This window comes from Hypomesus transpacificus, chromosome 12 (genome assembly GCF_021917145.1).
Source record: "Hypomesus transpacificus isolate Combined female chromosome 12, fHypTra1, whole genome shotgun sequence".
Taxonomy (NCBI): domain Eukaryota; kingdom Metazoa; phylum Chordata; class Actinopteri; order Osmeriformes; family Osmeridae; genus Hypomesus; species Hypomesus transpacificus.
Window position 1 is genome coordinate 2436015 of NC_061071.1, and position 20747 is coordinate 2456761.

General features: G+C 42.7%; 1 protein-coding gene across 5 annotated transcripts; it reads left to right on the forward strand.

Annotated features, from left to right (window-relative positions):
• The first annotated feature begins 2446 nt into the window (after positions 1–2446).
• LOC124474780 (glycophorin-C-like) lies at positions 2447–9792 on the forward strand. Of its 5 annotated transcripts, none has more exons than XR_006956860.1 (7): positions 2448–2585; positions 3054–3209; positions 7383–7424; positions 7553–7603; positions 8349–8464; positions 8622–8660; positions 8824–9792. XR_006956860.1 is itself a non-coding variant. In XM_047031200.1 (6 exons), exons 2-6 carry the CDS (start codon positions 3086–3088, stop codon positions 9000–9002), a joined length of 435 nt encoding a protein of 144 aa, XP_046887156.1. In that variant the 5' UTR covers positions 2447–2585; positions 3054–3085; the 3' UTR covers positions 9003–9792. The 5 variants fall into 5 exon arrangements, 3 of the variants coding, with proteins under 3 accessions (XP_046887156.1, XP_046887157.1, XP_046887155.1); XR_006956861.1 differs by having other exon boundaries at positions 8374–8464; XM_047031200.1 differs by lacking the exon at positions 8349–8464 and having other exon boundaries at positions 2447–2585.
• The last annotated feature ends 10955 nt before the right edge of the window (positions 9793–20747 follow it).

A 20747-nucleotide genomic window follows, 5' to 3' on the forward strand; every position in this document is an offset into this window, starting at 1 on the left:
AGAATAGGATCACCGTGCACAAAGTCCAAAGGAAATTGGCATCTGAGTTTAATGGCCAGTGGAAATGATGTGCTGCCGGATTTCTGTAGGCACAACTCAGGTTAGTAATTGGATTTTACTTGATCAGAATATAAGTGGGTGCTTTCTCAGGCTGGAAAGATGCAGCTTTCATTTTGCAGACATGCCTGCTTTCTTGCTGAAATTTCCCAGCCTTGCACTGTCTGTGACCTGCTCCACATACGTATTAGGTAAGGTTTAACCTTTATCTTAAGTCCCTATACTTCAACATATCTATCAGTGATTAGGGCAGAGGTTCTCAATTCTGGTGGCACTTGTCCCCAAGTAATCTACATCCAGAAAATAAATGTTAAATACATGTTTAGCCAAACCTCAAATGTGTTTGGAATATAGATCATATTGAACTTCAGTAGACACTAGTGGAGTAAAAATACCCATGGAGTAGGTACTGTACATTAGATAGATAGATGGAGATAGGTAAAACAATTATCGATGTCTGAAAAGATTGAGATTGAGAGAAAGTGTAGGATCACTCCCAGCGAGTACAATTACTGGCTGTCATTTGAACCAGCCAAAAGAAATATGTGGTACTTTGGGGATATCAACAAATATCCTGCATCAATCCTTAACTACTTCTACCCATGAGTATTTACTGAGTTACAGAAGAGTGTCAAGCTTTATTGAGACCATCTGATATAGCACAATTTCACCACGCTGGTGGAGATGAGAAAATAAGGAGGTACTTGGGCATGTCAATGTCATGGAGCTATAATTTGAAGTCAACATACTTGTTTTGATATATTGCACAGTGCTATTAATCACATAATGTTCTTAAGAGTGGAAAACTGTAGGGTGGAATTGATACTAGAGAAAAGAGGAATGTTGTCTTGCTGTATTTCTCTCCTTCTCCTCAGCAATGAACAATTGCTTGTCAAATCTTTTATTTTTGAGCCTTGAGCCACATACCCTTGCAAAGCAACCACAGCCAGTTTGAGCATGAACAATGAAGAAACCAACCATTTTGGGAAATGGTTCAGGAAATTATCTTCATCATTACATAAACAGTGTTATTGTAACCTACACAATACTTAAACATGAATATCCTGAGCACCCCATTGTTCAAACACATTTTGCAAATTCACATCCAAACATCTCATTCCCATTTAGAAGCAGTCAAACAAAATAACTTGATTGGTACACGTGTTATGTGCAATAAAACATGTTAGACAATTGAAAACAGCAGGCCCTATGTTTGCATGGTGGTAGAGAACCTCACAGATGGCTACCACAGTTTCTCTCCGGAGAAAGAGAGAGTTTTTTTTTAAATAAACTCACTTTACAGCCATTGCTTCATTGTAGCTGCTGACCCCTTCACCTGTCCTCTCTCCCGTGGTGCAGTTCAGATCCATCTCCTCAGAGGTGGAGTTTACCCTCTGCACCTGTGACCACTGGAGGCTGCTGCTGGTGGTGGTGGTCTCATTAGACGCAGGCCGGGAAACAGGTCAGGGTGCTGTGGCCGTCAGAACTCCACAGCACAGCCATTTTTCTGCTCCACACCAACTGCGTCCATCCCTCCAGGGTCTACTCGGTTCAACGAGACAAACCTTCACTGCCACATTTACAGCACATAACCGTCAACACTGTTCAGTGTCAGAAATTATTTTTGGTTACCAACGTTGGCCTTATTTATCATCGGTCATGGCACTGACTGTAAAAAACATGAGTAAAAAATCCCTCGCTCTCCAGGGGGCACTGACTGAACATCATAGCTTTTAACTCCAGTGCAGTTGGTGTCCAGCTTCCCATCAGGCTCCCTCTGACACATGGTCACCCATGTAGGCGAGAACAGGAAGACAATCAAAGAAAATCTGGCCCAGAAAGCTGGATCTCTCAAAGCTTGTACAGATCAGTCCATAGCAGATACTGCAGGTGGTAGCTGCACAGAAGCATACATTGTCAATATCCCCAAGTGTGGCTGGAACAGATGGGGGCTTTATCGAGCCATGGAGGTAAGATCTTTCTGCCTGTTCTCTCAGTTAGCCTTCATCAATTTCCTCACAACTAGAAATGAGCTAAGAGCACATATCCCTGTATGTGGTGTGCAGTAATATATAATAGGTACCTCTGCTGACTGTAAGAAAGCGTTATTATTTTGTTTGTTTATTTTGTGTTGGTCGTCTTTTTTATTTTTTTGGGCACTTTTTTCAGTTGACATACAAATAAATGTTGTTTAAGTAGCGTTATACATGTTGCTTAAAGTTCAGGGTTATAAAACATTTGAATTCATTTCATTATATTTTTATGACTACATACTTCAAATGTAGATTCCTGTGAGACTTCCTCTCCCAGCATCTGTGGTCTATTTGCATTTTAAGAAGTTAAAGGGGCATGCTTAACTCTTGGCAACACACTCGAATATCTACCCAGGGAATTCGCAGATCACTTCACAGGGCAACAGATGTGCTCCACGCCCATTCAGCTGAGGCAGAGGGAGAGAGAAGGGGTGGAAACTTTAGACAGTCTTGTACACCAGTCGAGAAATACTTGTTGCTTCTCAGCATTCGTTGGTAAGTTCTTCATGATTTTTTGATTGCTTGAATGCTTTTAGAGGTTTTTTTAGCGACATAGATGGTAATTATTCTTTCTTAAAATAGATATGAATTTGCAACAATATGAACTACAGCTTGATTAATGACACTAAACATGGGAAACGTTTAATTATACTCAGTGACACAAATTCAGTTCAAATTGATGTGTTCTCCATGAATAAATTATGTCACTAATCAAGTCGTTTTTTAAAGACCTGACAATTTTTGAAACAGCTTTGTTAGATCTATGAAATCCCTTTTAGTTGGTAAAATATCACTACTGTCAAAGAAGTTTTGAGAGCAGTTTTGAATTCTCAACTATCCTTCACTTGAACTAAATGAGTAATGTATCTTATGTCATAACATCAACCAGCCTTTTATATTTTATTCTCTGAATCTCTCTCAACTGTGGCTCATTCAAACGTGTGTTTTGATAAACCCCAATAGTTGTCGGCTGCATCCAGAATTAGTGATTCACCATGACAACTGAAGGTCCAAAATACACATACAGTACATCAAGTGTCATGACAACCACAGCAGGAGTAGCTGGAATAGAACCTACCATGGCACCTGTTCAGGCCATCACACAACTCCTCCAGACTGGTGAGAATGTCACATTCTTTGACGTAGATTATGCCCTACTGTTTTTGATGGAAGAACATTGTACACTCTCAAGAACTAGAAATGCAGAGGCTAAGAGATCGGTGTAAAATGCGTTCATGTTTGTGACCCTCTTCTACTGTACACCCTTGTTCTGACACTCATACACTATAACACACACCTTAATGATAGATATTTGAACCTTATACAGCTGGGCACTCTCACTTGGCTTTGTATATTGTTCAGGTATGGCCAATTACGTAACTCTTCAATGTGTTGGCTGTCAAATTTCCTGCTCATCAGTGTGGCATCTTTTTCTCACTTTCTGGAACCCCATTCAAAGATTTTCAAAATGGCTTTCTGTCAGCTTAGAAGACAGCAATCATCAGAGACTGTGTGAGGTAAATGGTGTAGATGGAAACAGCAGCGCAGAAGATGAGGGCTTTCTCCAAACCGACAGGAAATAACTCCTTAGCTTGAGTTCCTCCACGGGGAAATGGATCTATTTGCTAGAGAGAGACATAAAGAGAGAGAGAGAGAGAGATAGAGAAAGAGAGAGAGAGCGATGGAGGGAGAAGGCTTGAGAGAGAAACAGACAGACAGACTGACCGATCGAGATCGTGCGTGTGAATGTGCGTCAACGTTTGCTTGTGCTCGCGATCATGCTTTGGCTCAGCGTCTCTGCACGTGTGGCACAGTTGAGGTGTGTATCACTCTGCAGAGCGACAGATTAAAGGGAGTGTCTGTTTATCATACACACTCAGGGCTCAGAGAGGAACCTGGGAAAGGCGAGCACCATGGGAGCTGCTCCACTGATAAGGGACAACACACACACTCCCAGCCCTTCAGAGTCACCCTCCCCCACCTTTCCACAGTACAATTGCAATTTTAACAGCACACAGTTGGGTGACAGCAAAAGACACCCTATCCGATAATAGGCTAATTTTGCACAAGAAAATAAAAAGTTTACTACAGAAAAGGGGTGTTTTCTACACAGTCATGCTACCTCGTGGTGGCCCAACAAACTGTTTATATTTGTCATTGACAACAGAAGCATAATCAGCATTGCCCATTTGGTTAAACTATTGCATAATTTAATGTTGTATATGAGGAGAAGACAAGAAGAAATCTATTGTTCCTTGTTCTGTTTTTGGTCCTTATCCAGTGTTCACCAAACCTTCAGCAGTTGCTGAGGGGTTGAAAATGGAGATTAGGCGCTTAAGCCTGATCTGTGTTAAAACCCAACTATGTCATAAAAGGACAGCTGTCTCCAGGATGTTGTCACTTTCCCTGGATGGCACCCTACCGTGCTCACATACGGTGCGCGTGTCTAGACAAAAATGCGTTTGATGGAGAGCAGCCGACAGTGTCACACTACACGCCGTGTCTCTAGTCAGAGAGGCCACACTACGAAGCACAAACTCTTCCTTCTTCTTCTCCGTGACGAGCAGATGCCCATGCCAGCCTGGTGCAGAGCAGAATCCTCCAGCTGTTGACAGGTTGGTGTGACAGGCTCAAAGTGAAGCCGTCTGACTCTGAGCGTCTTAGCTGAATACCAAAGGGACAGCCCCTTCCATGGCTGGGCTGTCAGAGTAGTCAGAAGGAGCCTGCAAGGAACACAGTGAGCATTCTAAAATGCACGCCTGCAAGGCTGTCGAACAGCCGTATATGCTTTTGTCCCCCTGTGAGGGGAAGTTCATTGAGGTGGGACAGTCGAGATGTAGGACAGGAGATCAAGGTAGGAACGGTGTTCGGCTCCCTGTACGTGGCGCTCTGAAAACACTGTTTGTACACTCATGGCTTATTCGGTCTCATTTTGTCTCTTTAATGAGGCAGATTCAGTGCGATCCCTTTGCTCTCCTTATCACTGTGTCAACCGGCACTCCATACTTGTGTTCAAGTTTGAGAAGTCAAGTAAAGGCTGTATCGCCTGCTACTAATTAGAGTGTGTTTTCTAGCCTGCCTCTCTCACATTCTCTCACTATCACTACCTGTCAGGCATGGCGTGCAGGCCATTCTTCGCTGGTAGGCCAGTCAGACTCAAGGTCATCTCATTGCCTCGGAGCAGATTGGGGATAGTTTCAGAGGGCAATGTGGAGATACATGAAACTTGTGACTCTGCTGAACAAATGGTCTTTCAGAGATGTATAGCTCTATGAACACCATGTATAGTATCTAAGCATGCCTTTCCACATAACTTTGCAGCCACATCATTTGCCCCTGTTTAATACATCAATAATCAACATTTGAATACTCAAAGAGATAACAATCAAACTAGAACATTATTATGCAGAACAAGAAAGCATGCCCTAGCCTAGACTCCTTTTGACACATGTGTTTTAAAACCATGTTGCATCAGGCCTAGGCAGGGCTGGAGAAAAGAATGAACATTTTGAAGCCAGGAATGAAATCATAAGGGTGGGAGAAAGAAAGGCTGGGAAAAGGGGAGGAAGGAAGGGTTGAGTTCAGCAGCATGTGAACTCATCTCCAATAACTGGTGTGATGCATGTAACAGCACATTTAATGGACTGGGTGTGTGTGAACAAGTTCAGCACGTTCGATTTTGAAACCACAGAAACAAACAAAAAAGACTTACCTTTTCAACAAAAACTTGTCAGAGGCCAGTTGTTACTTGTTCTGGTATACTGTACTGTAAGATAGATCCCTTCCTTTTAAACGATTATTTTATTCAAAGTAACAGTATAAATGTTAACGGTGACATCATTAAAGAGACTGAAGATAATTGTTATGAGTTATGAAGAGGTCAGTCCTGCAGTTCTCTGTTTCTGGGTAATTAACTACTTATTTGCATAATTAGTGGTCTTCCGGCTATTGTGCACCTCAATACCAACGCCTACAGTCCTGAGGTTATAAGTCAACACCAGTGAATCTATTTTTAGTTTTAGGAACCAGATAAGGTACACAGGAAAGGAACTTCTCACCCCTTTCAGTTTGTGAAAGCTCACTTCGAAGAGCGCCCAGCTTCCTGTGTTCACAAAATAAGTGTTGCATTTGGATACTCTTTTGAAGTGATAAGTATAAAAACAGTCACACATACAGTGACTCATACAATCAGTATATCCACTGTTTAGAACTCCTCACAAGCCCCAAAATATTTCCATTCATTATCTTTGGACCACTACCTCAAAATAAAATTTGGGAATTAACCGTTAATTAGACTCTTGGTTTAGAAAAAAGTAAACAGTAGCATGGCACAGCTAGGAGAAAATTCATCTGGAAGGTTCTGAAAACAGACAAGCCCTACTAGCAAGACCACAGTGTCTTCATTTCATTGACTGAGAATATGTTTGCATCAGCAAGATGTCCGACTTCCAGACCCACTTTACGTCATTCCCTAAAGAGAGAAGCTTTATATGATTCTACAGACCCCAGCTGCTCCTACGACTGAATCATAGTATAGCCCACCTCTCACTTGTTCTGCTCCAGTGATTCTTTTCACCAAGTACATTTACAACTATTGTATGCAGATTACATTTTGCAACATATTGTCTATAACACAAAAGGATCAAGTGAAGCTATTTATCTCTATTATTTCTCGGTTTTGTGACTCCTGTTTTAGTAGAGGGCTGCCAAATGCATTTCACTAAAAGCCCAACTTTCTTTGTGCTTTGAAAATGCAATTGTCAGTCATTTAGAAAAACGTCTCCGAACTTTTAGACCCTTTCAGAGCAAAAATTGGATATGGTTTTTGATTCAGTTCTATTTTCAATGCCCATGAACAGCCGCCAGTTACTGGATGACAAGGGAAATGTGATGCACTCTCCTTTGGCAACCAATTTGTAAAGCTTCTCTCGGGTGTATCCAGTCCTTGTTTGTGTACTCGGATGTTTGTCAGCTTGAGCCAGTTGGGTTTGTTCTGGAGTTGTTCCATTTACCATCCTGTCCAGCACCATGTGACCACACAGTCATCCTGAGGTGCGGTCCTAAGGATTAGGTGGAGCTCTGTGATGGGGAGCAGATGTTTGGCCTAGAGAAGGAGCAGAAACACTGTTCCCTTTTTGTCACTGGAGTTCATGTTAGCTTCGTGGCAATACAGTAATAATCAGGCAGGAATTTGAAGTTCAAATGACATTTGTATTTGTTGATGAAAGAAAACTGTTTAGCTTGTGTTTGTGTCTCTTTACGACTGTGGTCATTTGAATTTTTTCTTTAAAGCAGGAATCCCTTTAATCCTTGAAACAACTGAAGCACCTCTACGTAAGTTTAATAAATAAAAAGTATTGTCTGTTCTTTTACTTTTGTTTTCAGTCTTTCAGTATTTTTTCAGTACAGAATCCAAACCTATTCATGGGAACGTGTTGTCTTTATAATTAATTGCTATTTAGGGGGATTCACCGGCAGACATACAAGTGAAACAACCGCCGTCACCATCATGGGTAAGTTTATTACAAGCAATGATACTGTATATTCTACAACAAAGCTAATGGGAGATAAACAAGGATAAAAGAGATCCAGAACCAAATGCCATAAAATGACATGCTTGGATAACCCATTAAAAGCCAAGCTCCAATAACACGTCTTAAACTGCATAACCTGCATACAGCAAGAGACAAAGGTAGGTGACACTCAAGGTAAAGTGTGATATCAAAATAAGAACGAGGATGTGAAATTTGGCAGGGTGGGAAGAGTGGTTGTGCGATAATGAGGGAGCTCATTTGTAAAACACTCTTCACTCTTAGTCACACCCCCCACTAACCCTCTGACAAAGGACGTCGAGGCCACTGCCTCGCACTTTCCAATCAATCAAACACCTCTCAAGGCGCGTCACCTCCTGCGTCTCTTCCTCGTAGAGAAAACCTCCCTATTAGACCGGAAGCACCAACAGGGGTTTTGCTGGCGTTCCATCCACCATTCCCCGTCTGAGGCTCACAGGCAAACACACTTTCATGACCTAAGGACTCGAATTAGCTTCAGCCGCAAAAATCTGTCAAATCCACTTTCTGCAACGCGCCCCAAAAAACAGTTTATTTGAAACAATATACAAATCCCTTGAAACCTTTTGCATGATTTGCCTGTAAGAATGCTGCTGTTAGTTTGTGTTTGTTGTTTCTTTGACAATAGGTAAATACCACAAAGTGAAAGATGATTAAAGCATTCATGATGCAAATGTTTTCAAACTAGACCCAGATCTATTTGCTCCTCCTAGCACCTGGGAGGGTGGTGGAAGTATCACGTCTGAGTAGGAGAGACTACAATGACACACATTCAGCTGATTATGACAAAGTCCCACAGCCAAGGTGAACAGCTGTTCCTCTGCAATCATTTATACTGATCACCTACTCAGTCTCTCTTTATTTAGTTCCCCCCCCCACTCGACAGGTGACAAGGCCTGGATCTGTACTGTATTGTTTTTTAAATATCTGGTTCTGCCATGTGTGTTCTGGATTGTTGTAGGTGCCTCTGTGGATGAATCGTCATTTTATGTTCTTGGAGGTAAGAAAACAGACTTTGTGATACAGCTTATTGCTGATGTCAATGATATGACCTATTACCCACCTGTATGTAATAATAATAATAATAGGCTCTAAACTTCCTTTTTGCTTTTAGAATTTGTTTTACTGCACCTTTTCTGATGCCTACATACGTCCCTTTCCAGGGGTAATTGCTGCAGTTGCAGTGTTGTTGCTGTGTATAACCGTTTTGGGGCTACAGTACATGTTCAAGCACAAGGGATCATACCTCACCAACGAGGAAGATGAGTATGAGTCCATTGAGAACACTGACATAGAACTTCAAAAGGACACAGACCTACTGGAAGCTGTGGGTGAACAGTAAAAGAAACTGAAAACTCAGTGTGATATTGGTCTCAGACCCCACATTTGTGTGACATTTGTGAAATAGCTGCATAAAAAACTGAGGTAAAATGTGTTTGCTGGAGATCTGTGAACCATCCATCAAACGTTATTTTGGGGAAGGGAGGGGGGTGTTGGATATTGGACTTTGACTTTGTTTATTGGCCAGTTGACAATGTATGACATTTTAGAAAGGTCATTCTCTGCTCTTTGATGCAAACAGTGAATCAATTGTCATGATAGTTCACACGGTTGTACATCATGACATTAATCAAGCATATCTGCCAGATACTGTATGTTTTCAATATTGACAGCACTTAAAACATCTGTGAAACTTCAGTGAGTTTTGTGTTTCTTCAGAAAAATGTTTGTAAGATTATTTTGTTTGGCTATGTAAAAGCTCTTTTAAAAGACATTTGGTATACAAAGACAGATTGAACTAAATGTGACAATTCTCAAGGAACCAGATGACTGATTTAGTAGAGCCTGCCAGATATTGAGATAATGGAGGCAGACAATGTTCATAGACTGTCAGAAGGGAAGATTTCAAGTCAGTAAAAACATGAGATGGTACACCTAACAGGGTCACAATATTTGTTTTCAACCTAACTAAATATATGCAATCCTAACCTAGCAATTTACCCTTTTCATATTTTCATACTTAGAACTGTATTAAACTGTATTCTATGATTAGAACTTTCTCTCTAGAACTAAAGAGCATTTCTTTCAAATGCCCAAAGAAAAATATCTGAATAAAGAACTATAGCACTGTATTTTGAGATCCTGTCATTGGACTTTAACTAGTTTACTGCAAACCATAGGATCATTCATTAATTGTGTTTCTTTAATTACAAATACCCGTGCCCCTGCAACCTCACTATTAACGTACGGAATGACCTCATTTTGTTTGAGGAAAACATGAAAACAATGTCTAATTATTTTTTGTACATATTCTTGCTGGTTATGGGGAGACCTTTATTGTCAACAACAACAACAACAGAGAGGTTTCAGAGGAGAGCTCAGAATAGCTGCATCATCAGGGGACAGACTCGGAGACAGTGTCCTAGCTATAGGATGCAGCAAAATGGGTCCCAAACTGTTACAAACAGTAAGACATTAATACTGTCAGGCTGTGATGGAGAATTAGACTGCAAAGCAGATATGTACTGTACAATCACAATGTAATACATTTAATGAAAGTTTAATAACCAAAAATGAATCTACAGTATGTCAGCATGAAGGTGCTAAAAGGGTTCCGAACCAAATACAAATAAGAACAAAAATATTTATAAAACAATGATCTCCACAAAGAATGTTCCAGAATAAATACAAGTTGGAAAAGAATGACAAATGTTGGGGTGATACAGCCAAAAGCAGTGACCACATTCAGAGATTTCTGAACGTTAGTCTTAAATGTTTGTCAGCTACAAGACAAATATCTCTGACACATTGAGGGTTTATAGCATCACTTTTCCCAGCTTGATCAATTTCCCAGAGTATATAGCACAACATTCAGCCAATGACAGTGGGTTTAATTATGAGAGAGATTGCGAGAGCTGTGACTGCACCCAACACCACACTCATTAGAGTGGTCGTTGTGTTTCTTTTGAAAGCGATTTTGTGTTCATGTGTATGGGTGTGTGTGTGTGTGTTTGCCTCTGTCAAAACAAGTTGCAAAACCCTTAAATACAGTTAACTAACCCAACGTAATTCAATGATCAAGATCCAATTTCTTGGCAATCTGCCTCTTACAATCATCTTATTCCATTGTAAAGAATTACCATTGTAAGTCATAGCAGGAAATATCATATTGCTACAGTGATGGTCTAAAAGACACTTTAATTGGTTCTATTCTTTAATTGCCTTTATTGCTCTTTGGTGTCAGAACACACATTTCAATGCAATAAACCCCTCATTTAATTTCTGAGTGCATCCGTGGCATAGGAGAGACTAATTGAAAAATGTCAGAACAAGGAAAGCAATTAATTCACCTTGAAATTACTTTCATCAATACAATGACATTTTTCTTGCAATGGAATTCTCCAAGCAGCCCTGGTGGTGTGCAGCAATGGTTTGAGACAGAGGCATAAATGGACCGCTTTACAATAATAATCCCCAGTCAATTTCCAGGTTTCCCACTATTTTTGTTTGTTTGTGTGTTTCACAAGTGATCTTTTTTGAAGGGGGAATGAAAACTATTAAAAGGTTGTGTGTGTGTTTCCCCAGGGGGAGAGCCTTCACATTACACAAATGATTAATATCAAGGGCTATGACATGAGGGAGGGCTGTTATAATCAGTATCAGCACAACTGGGATCCAGCCCATGCTGCAGGCCGTTTGCCAACACTACCCACTCTACCAACACTACCCACTCTACCACCACTCTACCAACACTACCCACTCTACCAACACTACCCACTCTACCAACACTACCCACTCTACCACCACTCTACCAACACTACCCACTCTACCAACACTACTCACCCTACCAACACTACCACCACTCTACCACCACTCTACCAACACTACCCACTCTACCAACACTACCCACCCTACCAACACTACCACCACTCTACCACCACTCTACCAACACTACCCACTCTACCAACACTACCCACTCTACCACCACTCTACCAACACTACCCACTCTACCAACACTACCCACTCTACCACCACTCTACCAACACTACCCACTCTACCAACACTACCCACTCTACCAACACTACCCACCCTACCAACACTACCACCACTCTACCAACACTCTACCAACACTACCCACTCTACCAACACTACCCACCCTACCAACACTACCACCACTCTACCACCACTCTACCAACACTACCCACTCTACCAACACTACCCACCCTACCAACACTACCACCACTCTACCAACACTCTACCAACACTACCCACTCTACCAACACTACCCACTCTACCACCACTCTACCAACACTACCCACTCTACCAACACTACCCACTCTACCAACACTACCCACCCTACCAACACTACCACCACTCTACCAACACTACCCACTCTACCAACACTACCCACTCTACCAACACTACCCACCCTACCAACACTACCACCACTCTACCACCACTCTACCAACACTACCCACTCTACCAACACTACCCACTCTACCACCACTCTACCACCACTCTACCAACACTACCCACTCTACCAACACTACCCACTCTACCAACACTACCCACTCTACCAACACTACCCACTCTACCATCACTACCCACTCTACCAACACTACGCACTCTACTGACATGGACCACTACCTCCATGAAGTCATCCTTGAGTCCTTCGCCTGTATGTCTAGGCATGTACTGCAAATACACAAGGACACAAAATGTACTGCAAGCACATCCCACACACTCCACAGCTAACCACTAGACAGTAAAACATTTTTTTTTAAATAATCATGGAATTAGCACTAGGCTACCCCTACTAGATACCACTACGAAAACTGTAGGCAGTTGTACAATATCAGCTATGATAAAGTTGACATTTTCTTCATTGTTCCTTAATTTAGGTAAGCATCCACATGGTTTCCTCCAAACATGTGGTGCACTGTTTCTGCACCATCTAGTGGTCAAAATACACAAACACAATGAGCTTACTTGTACATGGGACGAAACATTTAGACATTTACATTTAGTCATTTTAGCAGACACTCTTATCCAGAGCGACTTACAGTAAGTACAGGGACATTCCCCCCGAGGCAAGTAGGGTGAAGTGCCTTGCCCAAGGACACAACGTCATTTTGGCACAACGTCATTTTGGCACAACGTCATTTGACAGGCACGTGCCTTGTTGCATTGATAAACAGAGACTGCTGTTGGTAAGGCCAGAGAGACAGTTACAGAGAGTTGTCGTTAGCCCAGACATTCAGACCATTGACCGAATGCCAGTAAAACTTTCTGGCTTGGGGAGGGAGTGGCAAATGTTAGCCTTACTGTAATATGACCAAGGCCAGCAAACTGCCTGCCTTGCCTGTTAGGTTAGCAGGAACACCACACACTTGGTTCAAGCATGACCATAAGCACGGCCAGAGAAAATAAACAAAAGAAGGTGTGGAGATTATCATCATCCCAGTGATGTGTTGCGGTACAATAGTTTCCTGTGTCGCTTGGATGCAAGATGCCTGAGGTATTATTTACAGCAACATTTGAATTGAGGGCATACACGGCGGAGGTGGCAGATTGGTGGTATTGGTGGAGTTTAAGAGGCCACTGTAAGTCATACCATTCTGTTCCTCACTCACAATTTTTCTTCTCAAAGTTATTGGAAAGGAAAGAAAAAGGTGCAGTGGTCTAACTTTTTCCAGAGCTGTATATCTGGACTAAATGTCAGTCTTCTGGATACGACCATTCATTTGATGCTGTGTCTGGACAAATGTCAGCCTTCTGGACAAAAACTTCTAAGAACACTGCTCATTTTGCATTCCTATTTGAAACTTAAATGACCCTGAAATTATCAAGATGTACACTGCTGCGCAGTGGCGGTTCTAGACAAATTTTACTGGGGGGGCCAAGGGGGGGCCAGTTTTAATCAGGGGGGCACATTAAAAACAAACAAATGATAGACATTAAATACTTAAATTTTGCTTTACATTAAAATCATACAAACGGCTCTGGCTCTCCCTCTTCCAGCTCTTCAGCTCTCTTAATACCTTGATATGCTTCTCTAACTTTTGTATTTACTGGGGCAAAACTGGGCAAAAAATGCTGCAATGTCCCTTCCTCATTTCATGATGACTACTGGAAGAAGAAAAACTTTTTTTTTTTTTTTTACAGTCAGCTCAGGGGGGCCACAGGGGGGGCCAGGGACATTTTTACAGGGGCCCTGGCCCCCGTAGGCCCTCGTGTAGAACCGCCCCTGCTGCTGCGTTCAAATGCTCAATGTAATGTACTGTAGTGTAATTCTCGATGTTAGACAGTCACTGACATTACAAAGCTTAAAGGGCAGCCCAAGGGTTCAGAGTCAATTTCGGACTTCACAAGGTAACACATAAATACATTACTTCATTATTCTTCATGGCTATGGTGCCATAGGTGTTTTTATGATATTGCACATATTAGGTCAAGTCTTGAATGGCTGACAGCCTACAGTCAGACTTTGAATCCACCCATCCATCCATCCTGCAGAGGCTTGGTGAACCAAGATAATCTGAAGCCCATTAGAAAGGCATAAAACTCACAAGCTATGACTTCAGCACAACCCAATCCTTTTTATACAGGGATCAGCATTCCTTAGACATCACACAAGCTCAGATAAGATTAAGGATAGTGCAGTCGAGGGCCAAAACCTTTTTTCTACTCCTGTTACATTATCTTAAAACAATCTTCGCTGAGTCCATAAATATCAGCTGTTCTTCCTCCCTTTCAACTAGTTTTAATGTTTTTTTTTTTGTTGAGAAAATGTTACTTTATCTTTTTTGCTTGATTGCTAATAATTATCAATTGCAACTGCCAAATAAATATTGTGTCTGGCCTCTCCTCCTCCCATACTGTCCACCAGTCTGACCTCTCCTCCTCCCATACTGTCCACTAGTCTGACCTCTCCTCCTCCCATACTGTCCACTAGTTTGACCTCTCCTCCTCCCATACTGTCCACCAGTCTGACCTCTCCTCCTCCCATACTGTCCACTAGTCTGACCTCTCCTCCTCCCATACTGTCCACCAGTCTGACCTCTCCTCCTCCCATACTGTCCACCAGTCTGACCTCTCCTCCTCCCATACTGTCCACCAGTCTGACCTCTCCTCCTCCCATACTGTCCACCAGTCTGGCCTCTCCTCCTCCCATACTGTCCACCAGTCTGGCCTCTCCTCCTCCCATACTGTCCACCAGTCTGACCTCTCCTCCTCCCATACTGTCCACCAGTCTGACCTCTCCTCCTCCCATACTGTCCACTAGTCTGACCTCTCCTCCTCCCATACTGTCCACCAGTCTGACCTCTCCTCCTCCCATACTGTCCACTAGTCTGACCTCTCCTCCTCCCATACTGTCCACCAGTCTGACCTCTCCTCCTCCCATACTGTCCACCAGTCTGACCTCTCCTCCTCCCATACTGTCCACCAGTCTGGCCTCTCCTCCTCCCATACTGTCCACCAGTCTGGCCTCTCCTCCTCCCATACTGTCCACCAGTCTGACCTCTCCTCCTCCCATACTGTCCACCAGTCTGACCTCTCCTCCTCCCATACTGTACACCAGCATGGCCTCTCCCCCTCCCATACTGTACACCAGCATGGCCTCTCCTCCTCCCATACTGTCCACCAGTCTGGCCTCTCCTCCTCCCATACTGTCCACCAGTCTGGCCTCTTCTCCTCCCATACTGTACACCAGTCTGGCCTCTCCTCCTCCCATACTGTACACCAGTCTGGCCTCTCCTCCTCCCATACTGTCCACCAGTCTGACCTCTCCTCCTCCCATACTGTCCACCAGTCTGGCCTCTCCTCCTCCCATACTGTCCACCAGCATGGCCTCTCCTCCTCCCATACTGTACACCAGCCTGGCCTCTCCTCCTCCCATACTGTACACCAGTCTGGCCTTTCCTCCTTCCACTGTAGGGAGTCAGGTGGCTGAGCGGTTAGGGATTCAGTCTAGTAATCAGTAGGTTGCTGGTTTGATTCCTGGCCATGCAAAATGAAGTTGTGTCCTTGGGCAAGGCATTTCACCCTACTTGCCTCGGAGGAATGTCTCTGTACTTACTGTAAGTTGCTCTGGATAAGAGCGTCTGCTACATGACTAAAATGTCAAATGTAAATATACTGTACACCAGCCTTTGAAGAGCAGCAGAGGAAAAGGTGACACATCCTTTCCCACATTCAACTCTCTGTTTTCCTTAGGTAATGAACAACAGCTCCGATTGTACAAATTAATCGGGACATGGAAAGGTGTGAAAAGCTGTGAGGGAATGATTTACTCTGTTACCTCATCTTAATTTTTTTTATTCTCGTCTTTAATCATGTGGCTTTTATGACATCTGCTGAAACGCATGGATGGAGGCAGTGGCTTCTCAAACGTTCTGTCAGATGTACTAAAACAGCTAATGCAATAACGACTTGACTGGCTCCTTTATCTAAAACCGAGTTTGGGTTTGTACACACCAGTACGGAAAATCAAGGAAGGCAAAGATGATAGCCCAAACAGTGTGAAGAAAACAAAGACATAGGCTGCAATCCCAACAAAAATGTTCCAGCAACAACAGTATCAGTGTATGTTGTCGTATCTAAATGCCACAACTGCTCTTCCTTAATCCTGTTCTCCTCTAGAAGAAGTGGATGTGGGGGCCAGGTCTTTCCTATCCCAGCGCAGGGGGGATGAGTGAGTTCATGGGAAGCTGCCTCGCTCCCTGCGTGTGTGTGGAGCCGGTCCTCTGCAGGCCCATACCTCATGTCAGCGCAGAGGGAACCAGGGAAGCGGACTCCTAATCAGCCACAGATGAGTGGCGACGGAGCGGGCCAAGAGCAGAGGAGGCCGGGCCCTCTTCAATAACATTAGAGAATAACAGTCTGGGCTGGACGGTCCGTCCCAGAGGCCCGACAGGCCTGGCCCACTCCAAGCTCACGGCACACAGATCCTCCTGAAGTCACCACCTGAGAATGTTGGGACAGGGGCCCCACAGCACCTCGCGTGCAAACGCAGTTTAGGGATGGAGGGGGGGGGGGGGGGGGGGTCCTGCCTACTCAGACAGCCAAGTGCTTCAACACCAGTCCCTCTTGTCAACTCCACACAGTCCCCTAGACCAGGCTGGGGCCACCACTGAGGAGAGACTACATGCCTACACACACACACTAAAAGGGATACTGTACAAGCTACGCTGTTGCTCAGAGAACGGGACTTTGTGGTTGCATGTTCAGTGCAACTACAGAATCTAGGGAACTACCCCTGGCGAATGACCATATCGTCTTCAGTCTGAGTCACAGGTTACTTAAACAGGAGAAGATGACATGAATAGGCCATAAGGACAGACCTTATGGAAACCAAGGTGAAATTACCCCCAAGCCATGGTTTTTGCATAGGAGTTCATTTGAATCTTAGCAGGCTGAGAGGGAGAGAATTCGCACATGCAGAGGCATTTAAACTTCTGTTGAGCCAATCTGATTACTAAGCTTAGTTACAGTACAGTGTGTGAGTGAATGGAAACATAGTTGAACATCAAACCACTAGCACTACAAACAGTTTACCCTCCACACTATGGTACAGAAATAAGTTTTGCAATTCAAATTCAAATTATTCATACTCACAAAAACCAGCATAGTGTCATGTAGTAAGACCCATGATTTTTTAGGTATGTTTCATAAAAGTTGTGAGACCAAAAGGGTTTTACTGTATGTTCAAGCCAATATTAGCCACGCTTAAGAAAATATGGCTGGTTACAATAAAGGAATTTAAGGCAGGAGAATGACTGTACAAACGTTCCAAACCAGTTCAATAATGTGCGCCATCTACTGGATGTAAAACGTAGAATGCAACACAATGGATTTGGAACAATGTTGTATCGTTTCCTAGCCATTATACTAAAAGCGCAAAGCTTCGCAATGCACTTTATATTTGGCATTTCAGAATAATAATGATCTCAGTTAGTTACACCATGTCCTAACATACAAATACCAGCCAATCAGGTATTTGTATGTGTACTGTAATGGCGTTTGAATTTACTGTAGCTACACAAAGTGAGATAACGGTCTCTCTGCAAGCTGAGTATATCTGCATTCCATTTCAGATATTAAAAACACTGTCAGATAAACACCAGAAACACATTCCTCCACTTTTCAAGTCAGTAATAAATCATATTTCCTCAGTGTACAGCCAGGTAGGGGTGGAATTTATTGTAAAACAATTCCCCTAGTCTGCTTGGCATAGAGATCAAGAGGACAGCAATGGGCGAGTGTTTGTTATTTTAGGAATAAGGCAAAGAGAGATTTAATGCCATGAAATGCTGATAGGGATGGAAACTAGTTATTTTCCTAGTTCTTAGTTCATAGTTCTTCTTGTGCCTCTGTAATTTATTTTCTGAGCCTTGCTGATGAAAGGCGAGTTACAGGCATTCCAGGCCTGATGAATATCTTAAGCCTGGTCGTGGTTTAACTGTAGTGGAATACTTCTATAAACCTTTGTTTAATCCAACAGTGTCCACAAGGTGACTGACTCATGTCCTCCTTGCTTTGTTTCGATATGTTAGTAAAAATACTGACATATTTCTCGACCACTACATAAAATGGGGCTGAACTGAATTACAACTTAACCGGATTGCAATCTAGCTTTTATTCATCTTTGGGGACCCGAAATAGCCTGGGTCTGAGAGCATGACTTTACAGCAGTGACCAAGGGGGCTTTGTAAAACCTGAGCCTCCAATCCCTGTCTGAACTCAAACCACATGTGGCGGAGAGCAGACCTCACTCTGGGTGCGCTCCCTCTCTTCATTAATATGTTTATTTTCTCACACTTGCAGAAAATTGGGCATTAGGAGTGGCGCAAGCCCCTCTGGGAGAGTGCGCGTCATGTTGAGAAAACACTGCTGTCTTTCCTCTCCAGCTCTTTTCCTCCAGCTTCCTTCACTTGGACTGTGTTTTGTGTGAATACTGGCTTTAGATATGTGCTATTAGTTAGGTTAAAACACAGCTTATAGTTGAACAAGCAAATCGACTTCTTTTGTAGAACAAACCGGCGATTGTGAAGCAAAGACTGGCTTCAAGTTATTCAATGGGATACAAACAAATGGTTTCCTGACTGGGAACATACTGGCAAGACTTCAGTCTAAAGTCCACCCTAGTATAACAGAAAGCATAACTCACTTGTCTCTTAAAGGTCCACAGCTAATTATCTCTTGTCATAAAAAAAACAAGATGAGAAATGGGACCAATTTGTCTTCCAAAGGCTTTAGCATAACGCCTACGAAGGTGAGGCCTTTCCAACATTCTAGTGTGATTCATGGGCTGGAGAGAATGCCGCTCTCAGATGCCATGGAAAAAGCCCCGGCCAGACGGTAAGGTAGAGTTTATACAATGACCCCACTCTCCCCCCGCCCTGCATGCACACAGTCACACCGACGTCCTCGCCAACATCTGCCACCAATTACAGGAACACGCTGGCCCACTCCCACAAGTAAATCCAATTCAATATGACTGTGCGGTGTGTGGTGTTGTCTCTTTAAATCTACGTACTCCTCAGACCCCTCTCACGATGAAACTTTTGTTTATGTTGATGTTTTTTACAATGGTTGAAGCATGCGTCTCAGGTTTTGAACATGGAGATAAAGACACTGTTACCCACTTCTATACAAGACTCATGATGTGTCTTGTGAAAAGAAAATCTTGTCATCACAAACTGCATATTTGTAAAATGCCTCTGATGTCGCTGTCACAAAAAGGGAACCCAGCCTGTACCCAACTAAGCACTGACAGACCATTAAACCTGATAAACACCAACATACAGTGGGTTGAACTCGTTCTTTGCCTAACGTCACTGTTTTGATTCACAATCATGTTGCTATGAGTCGGCATCTGAGTTTCAAGCATGTTTCTTTAGTCAGTGAATCCTAGATGTTCATATATGGTTGCTTGGAGTCCTGTTCCACCCCACATAACCGTTGGTAGTGTTGATACTTGCGTGGTATATAGTGTAAAGTAAAAGGTACGGAGTACATACAGAAAGAACCCGTTTAAACCAGTAGGTGGGGATATTTCCTATGTTTGAGTGCAATGTAAACAACCATAGCCTGCAAAGTTCCTTAATCAGCCCAACAAGAACATGGTGTGGATATGATACCATGTCATATTTCCAACAGGGTTACAATTGCAGTAAATAATGAAGTACACATCCATAGAAAGGGAGCTTCCAAAATATACTGACTCAACAGAATTGGAAGTTTCATGAGCAGCATTCAGTCACTGAACATGTTTACAACTGCATTAAAGTCACTTCTGTGTCTTAGTAAAACTGGTTGTAATCGGTGACTTGCTTACTCGCTCATTATGGAAACCAACCACAGTTTTACTGTCCCAGCTGAACTTATGATGTCTTTATTTTTATGTTCCAAGACATGGCAATGTTCTACTTGTACGTTTTACAGAGTATGCTTGATCCCTGGCTAAGGTTTATATTCACTCAGACATATATGAGCAATGAAACGATGAACACAGAGTATACCAGGGTAGATGATTAGTCCAACTAATTATATTACATTGGTAAAAGTAAAAGGACACAAATGCAACTCTTACACAATCCTTATTAATACAATATGCTACACAGATGAGAGATATTTGACCTGCTTAAATGTACAATATGACAATTTGATTTGCTAACCCTAACCCTAACCTTATTTCAACAATGTTAAGGCCTATTTTCAACTAAGGCCTATTATCACATGACTTAAGATGACATACAGAACAATTACAGGGAAAAGTGGAGTGATGGAAGGAAAACCCAAAACTGTGCTGTGTTGCTACGGCATCACTCCTTTCAGCGACAGATGTACCTCCAGATGGTACAGGTGGCTTCAGACAGTGGCACATGGACTAATGCAATGTGTCAGCACAATCAAGCATTCAAAAGGACACTCTCACGGTCACAAGTGACTGGCATGTTTTGTTCCTTAGAAATATCCACTTTGAGATCTCAAGTTAGTTACAAATGGTGACCTTCATTGGAAGTATTGTTGATGAAAGGTTTAGGCATGCCGGGTTATGACAACGAATCAAAACATGTAGTGA

Excerpts from the sequence above, each read along its gene's own strand:
- LOC124474780 (XM_047031200.1), top strand. The coding sequence starts at position 3,086 with ATGACAACTGAAGGTCCAAAATACACATACAGTACATCAAGTGTCATG. Across the intron at positions 3,210-7,382 it reads CACACAACTCCTCCAGACTG|CAGGAATCCCTTTAATCCTT; the intron begins GTGAGAATGTCA and ends TTTTCTTTAAAG. Across the intron at positions 7,604-8,621 it reads AACCGCCGTCACCATCATGG|GTGCCTCTGTGGATGAATCG; the intron begins GTAAGTTTATTA and ends GGATTGTTGTAG.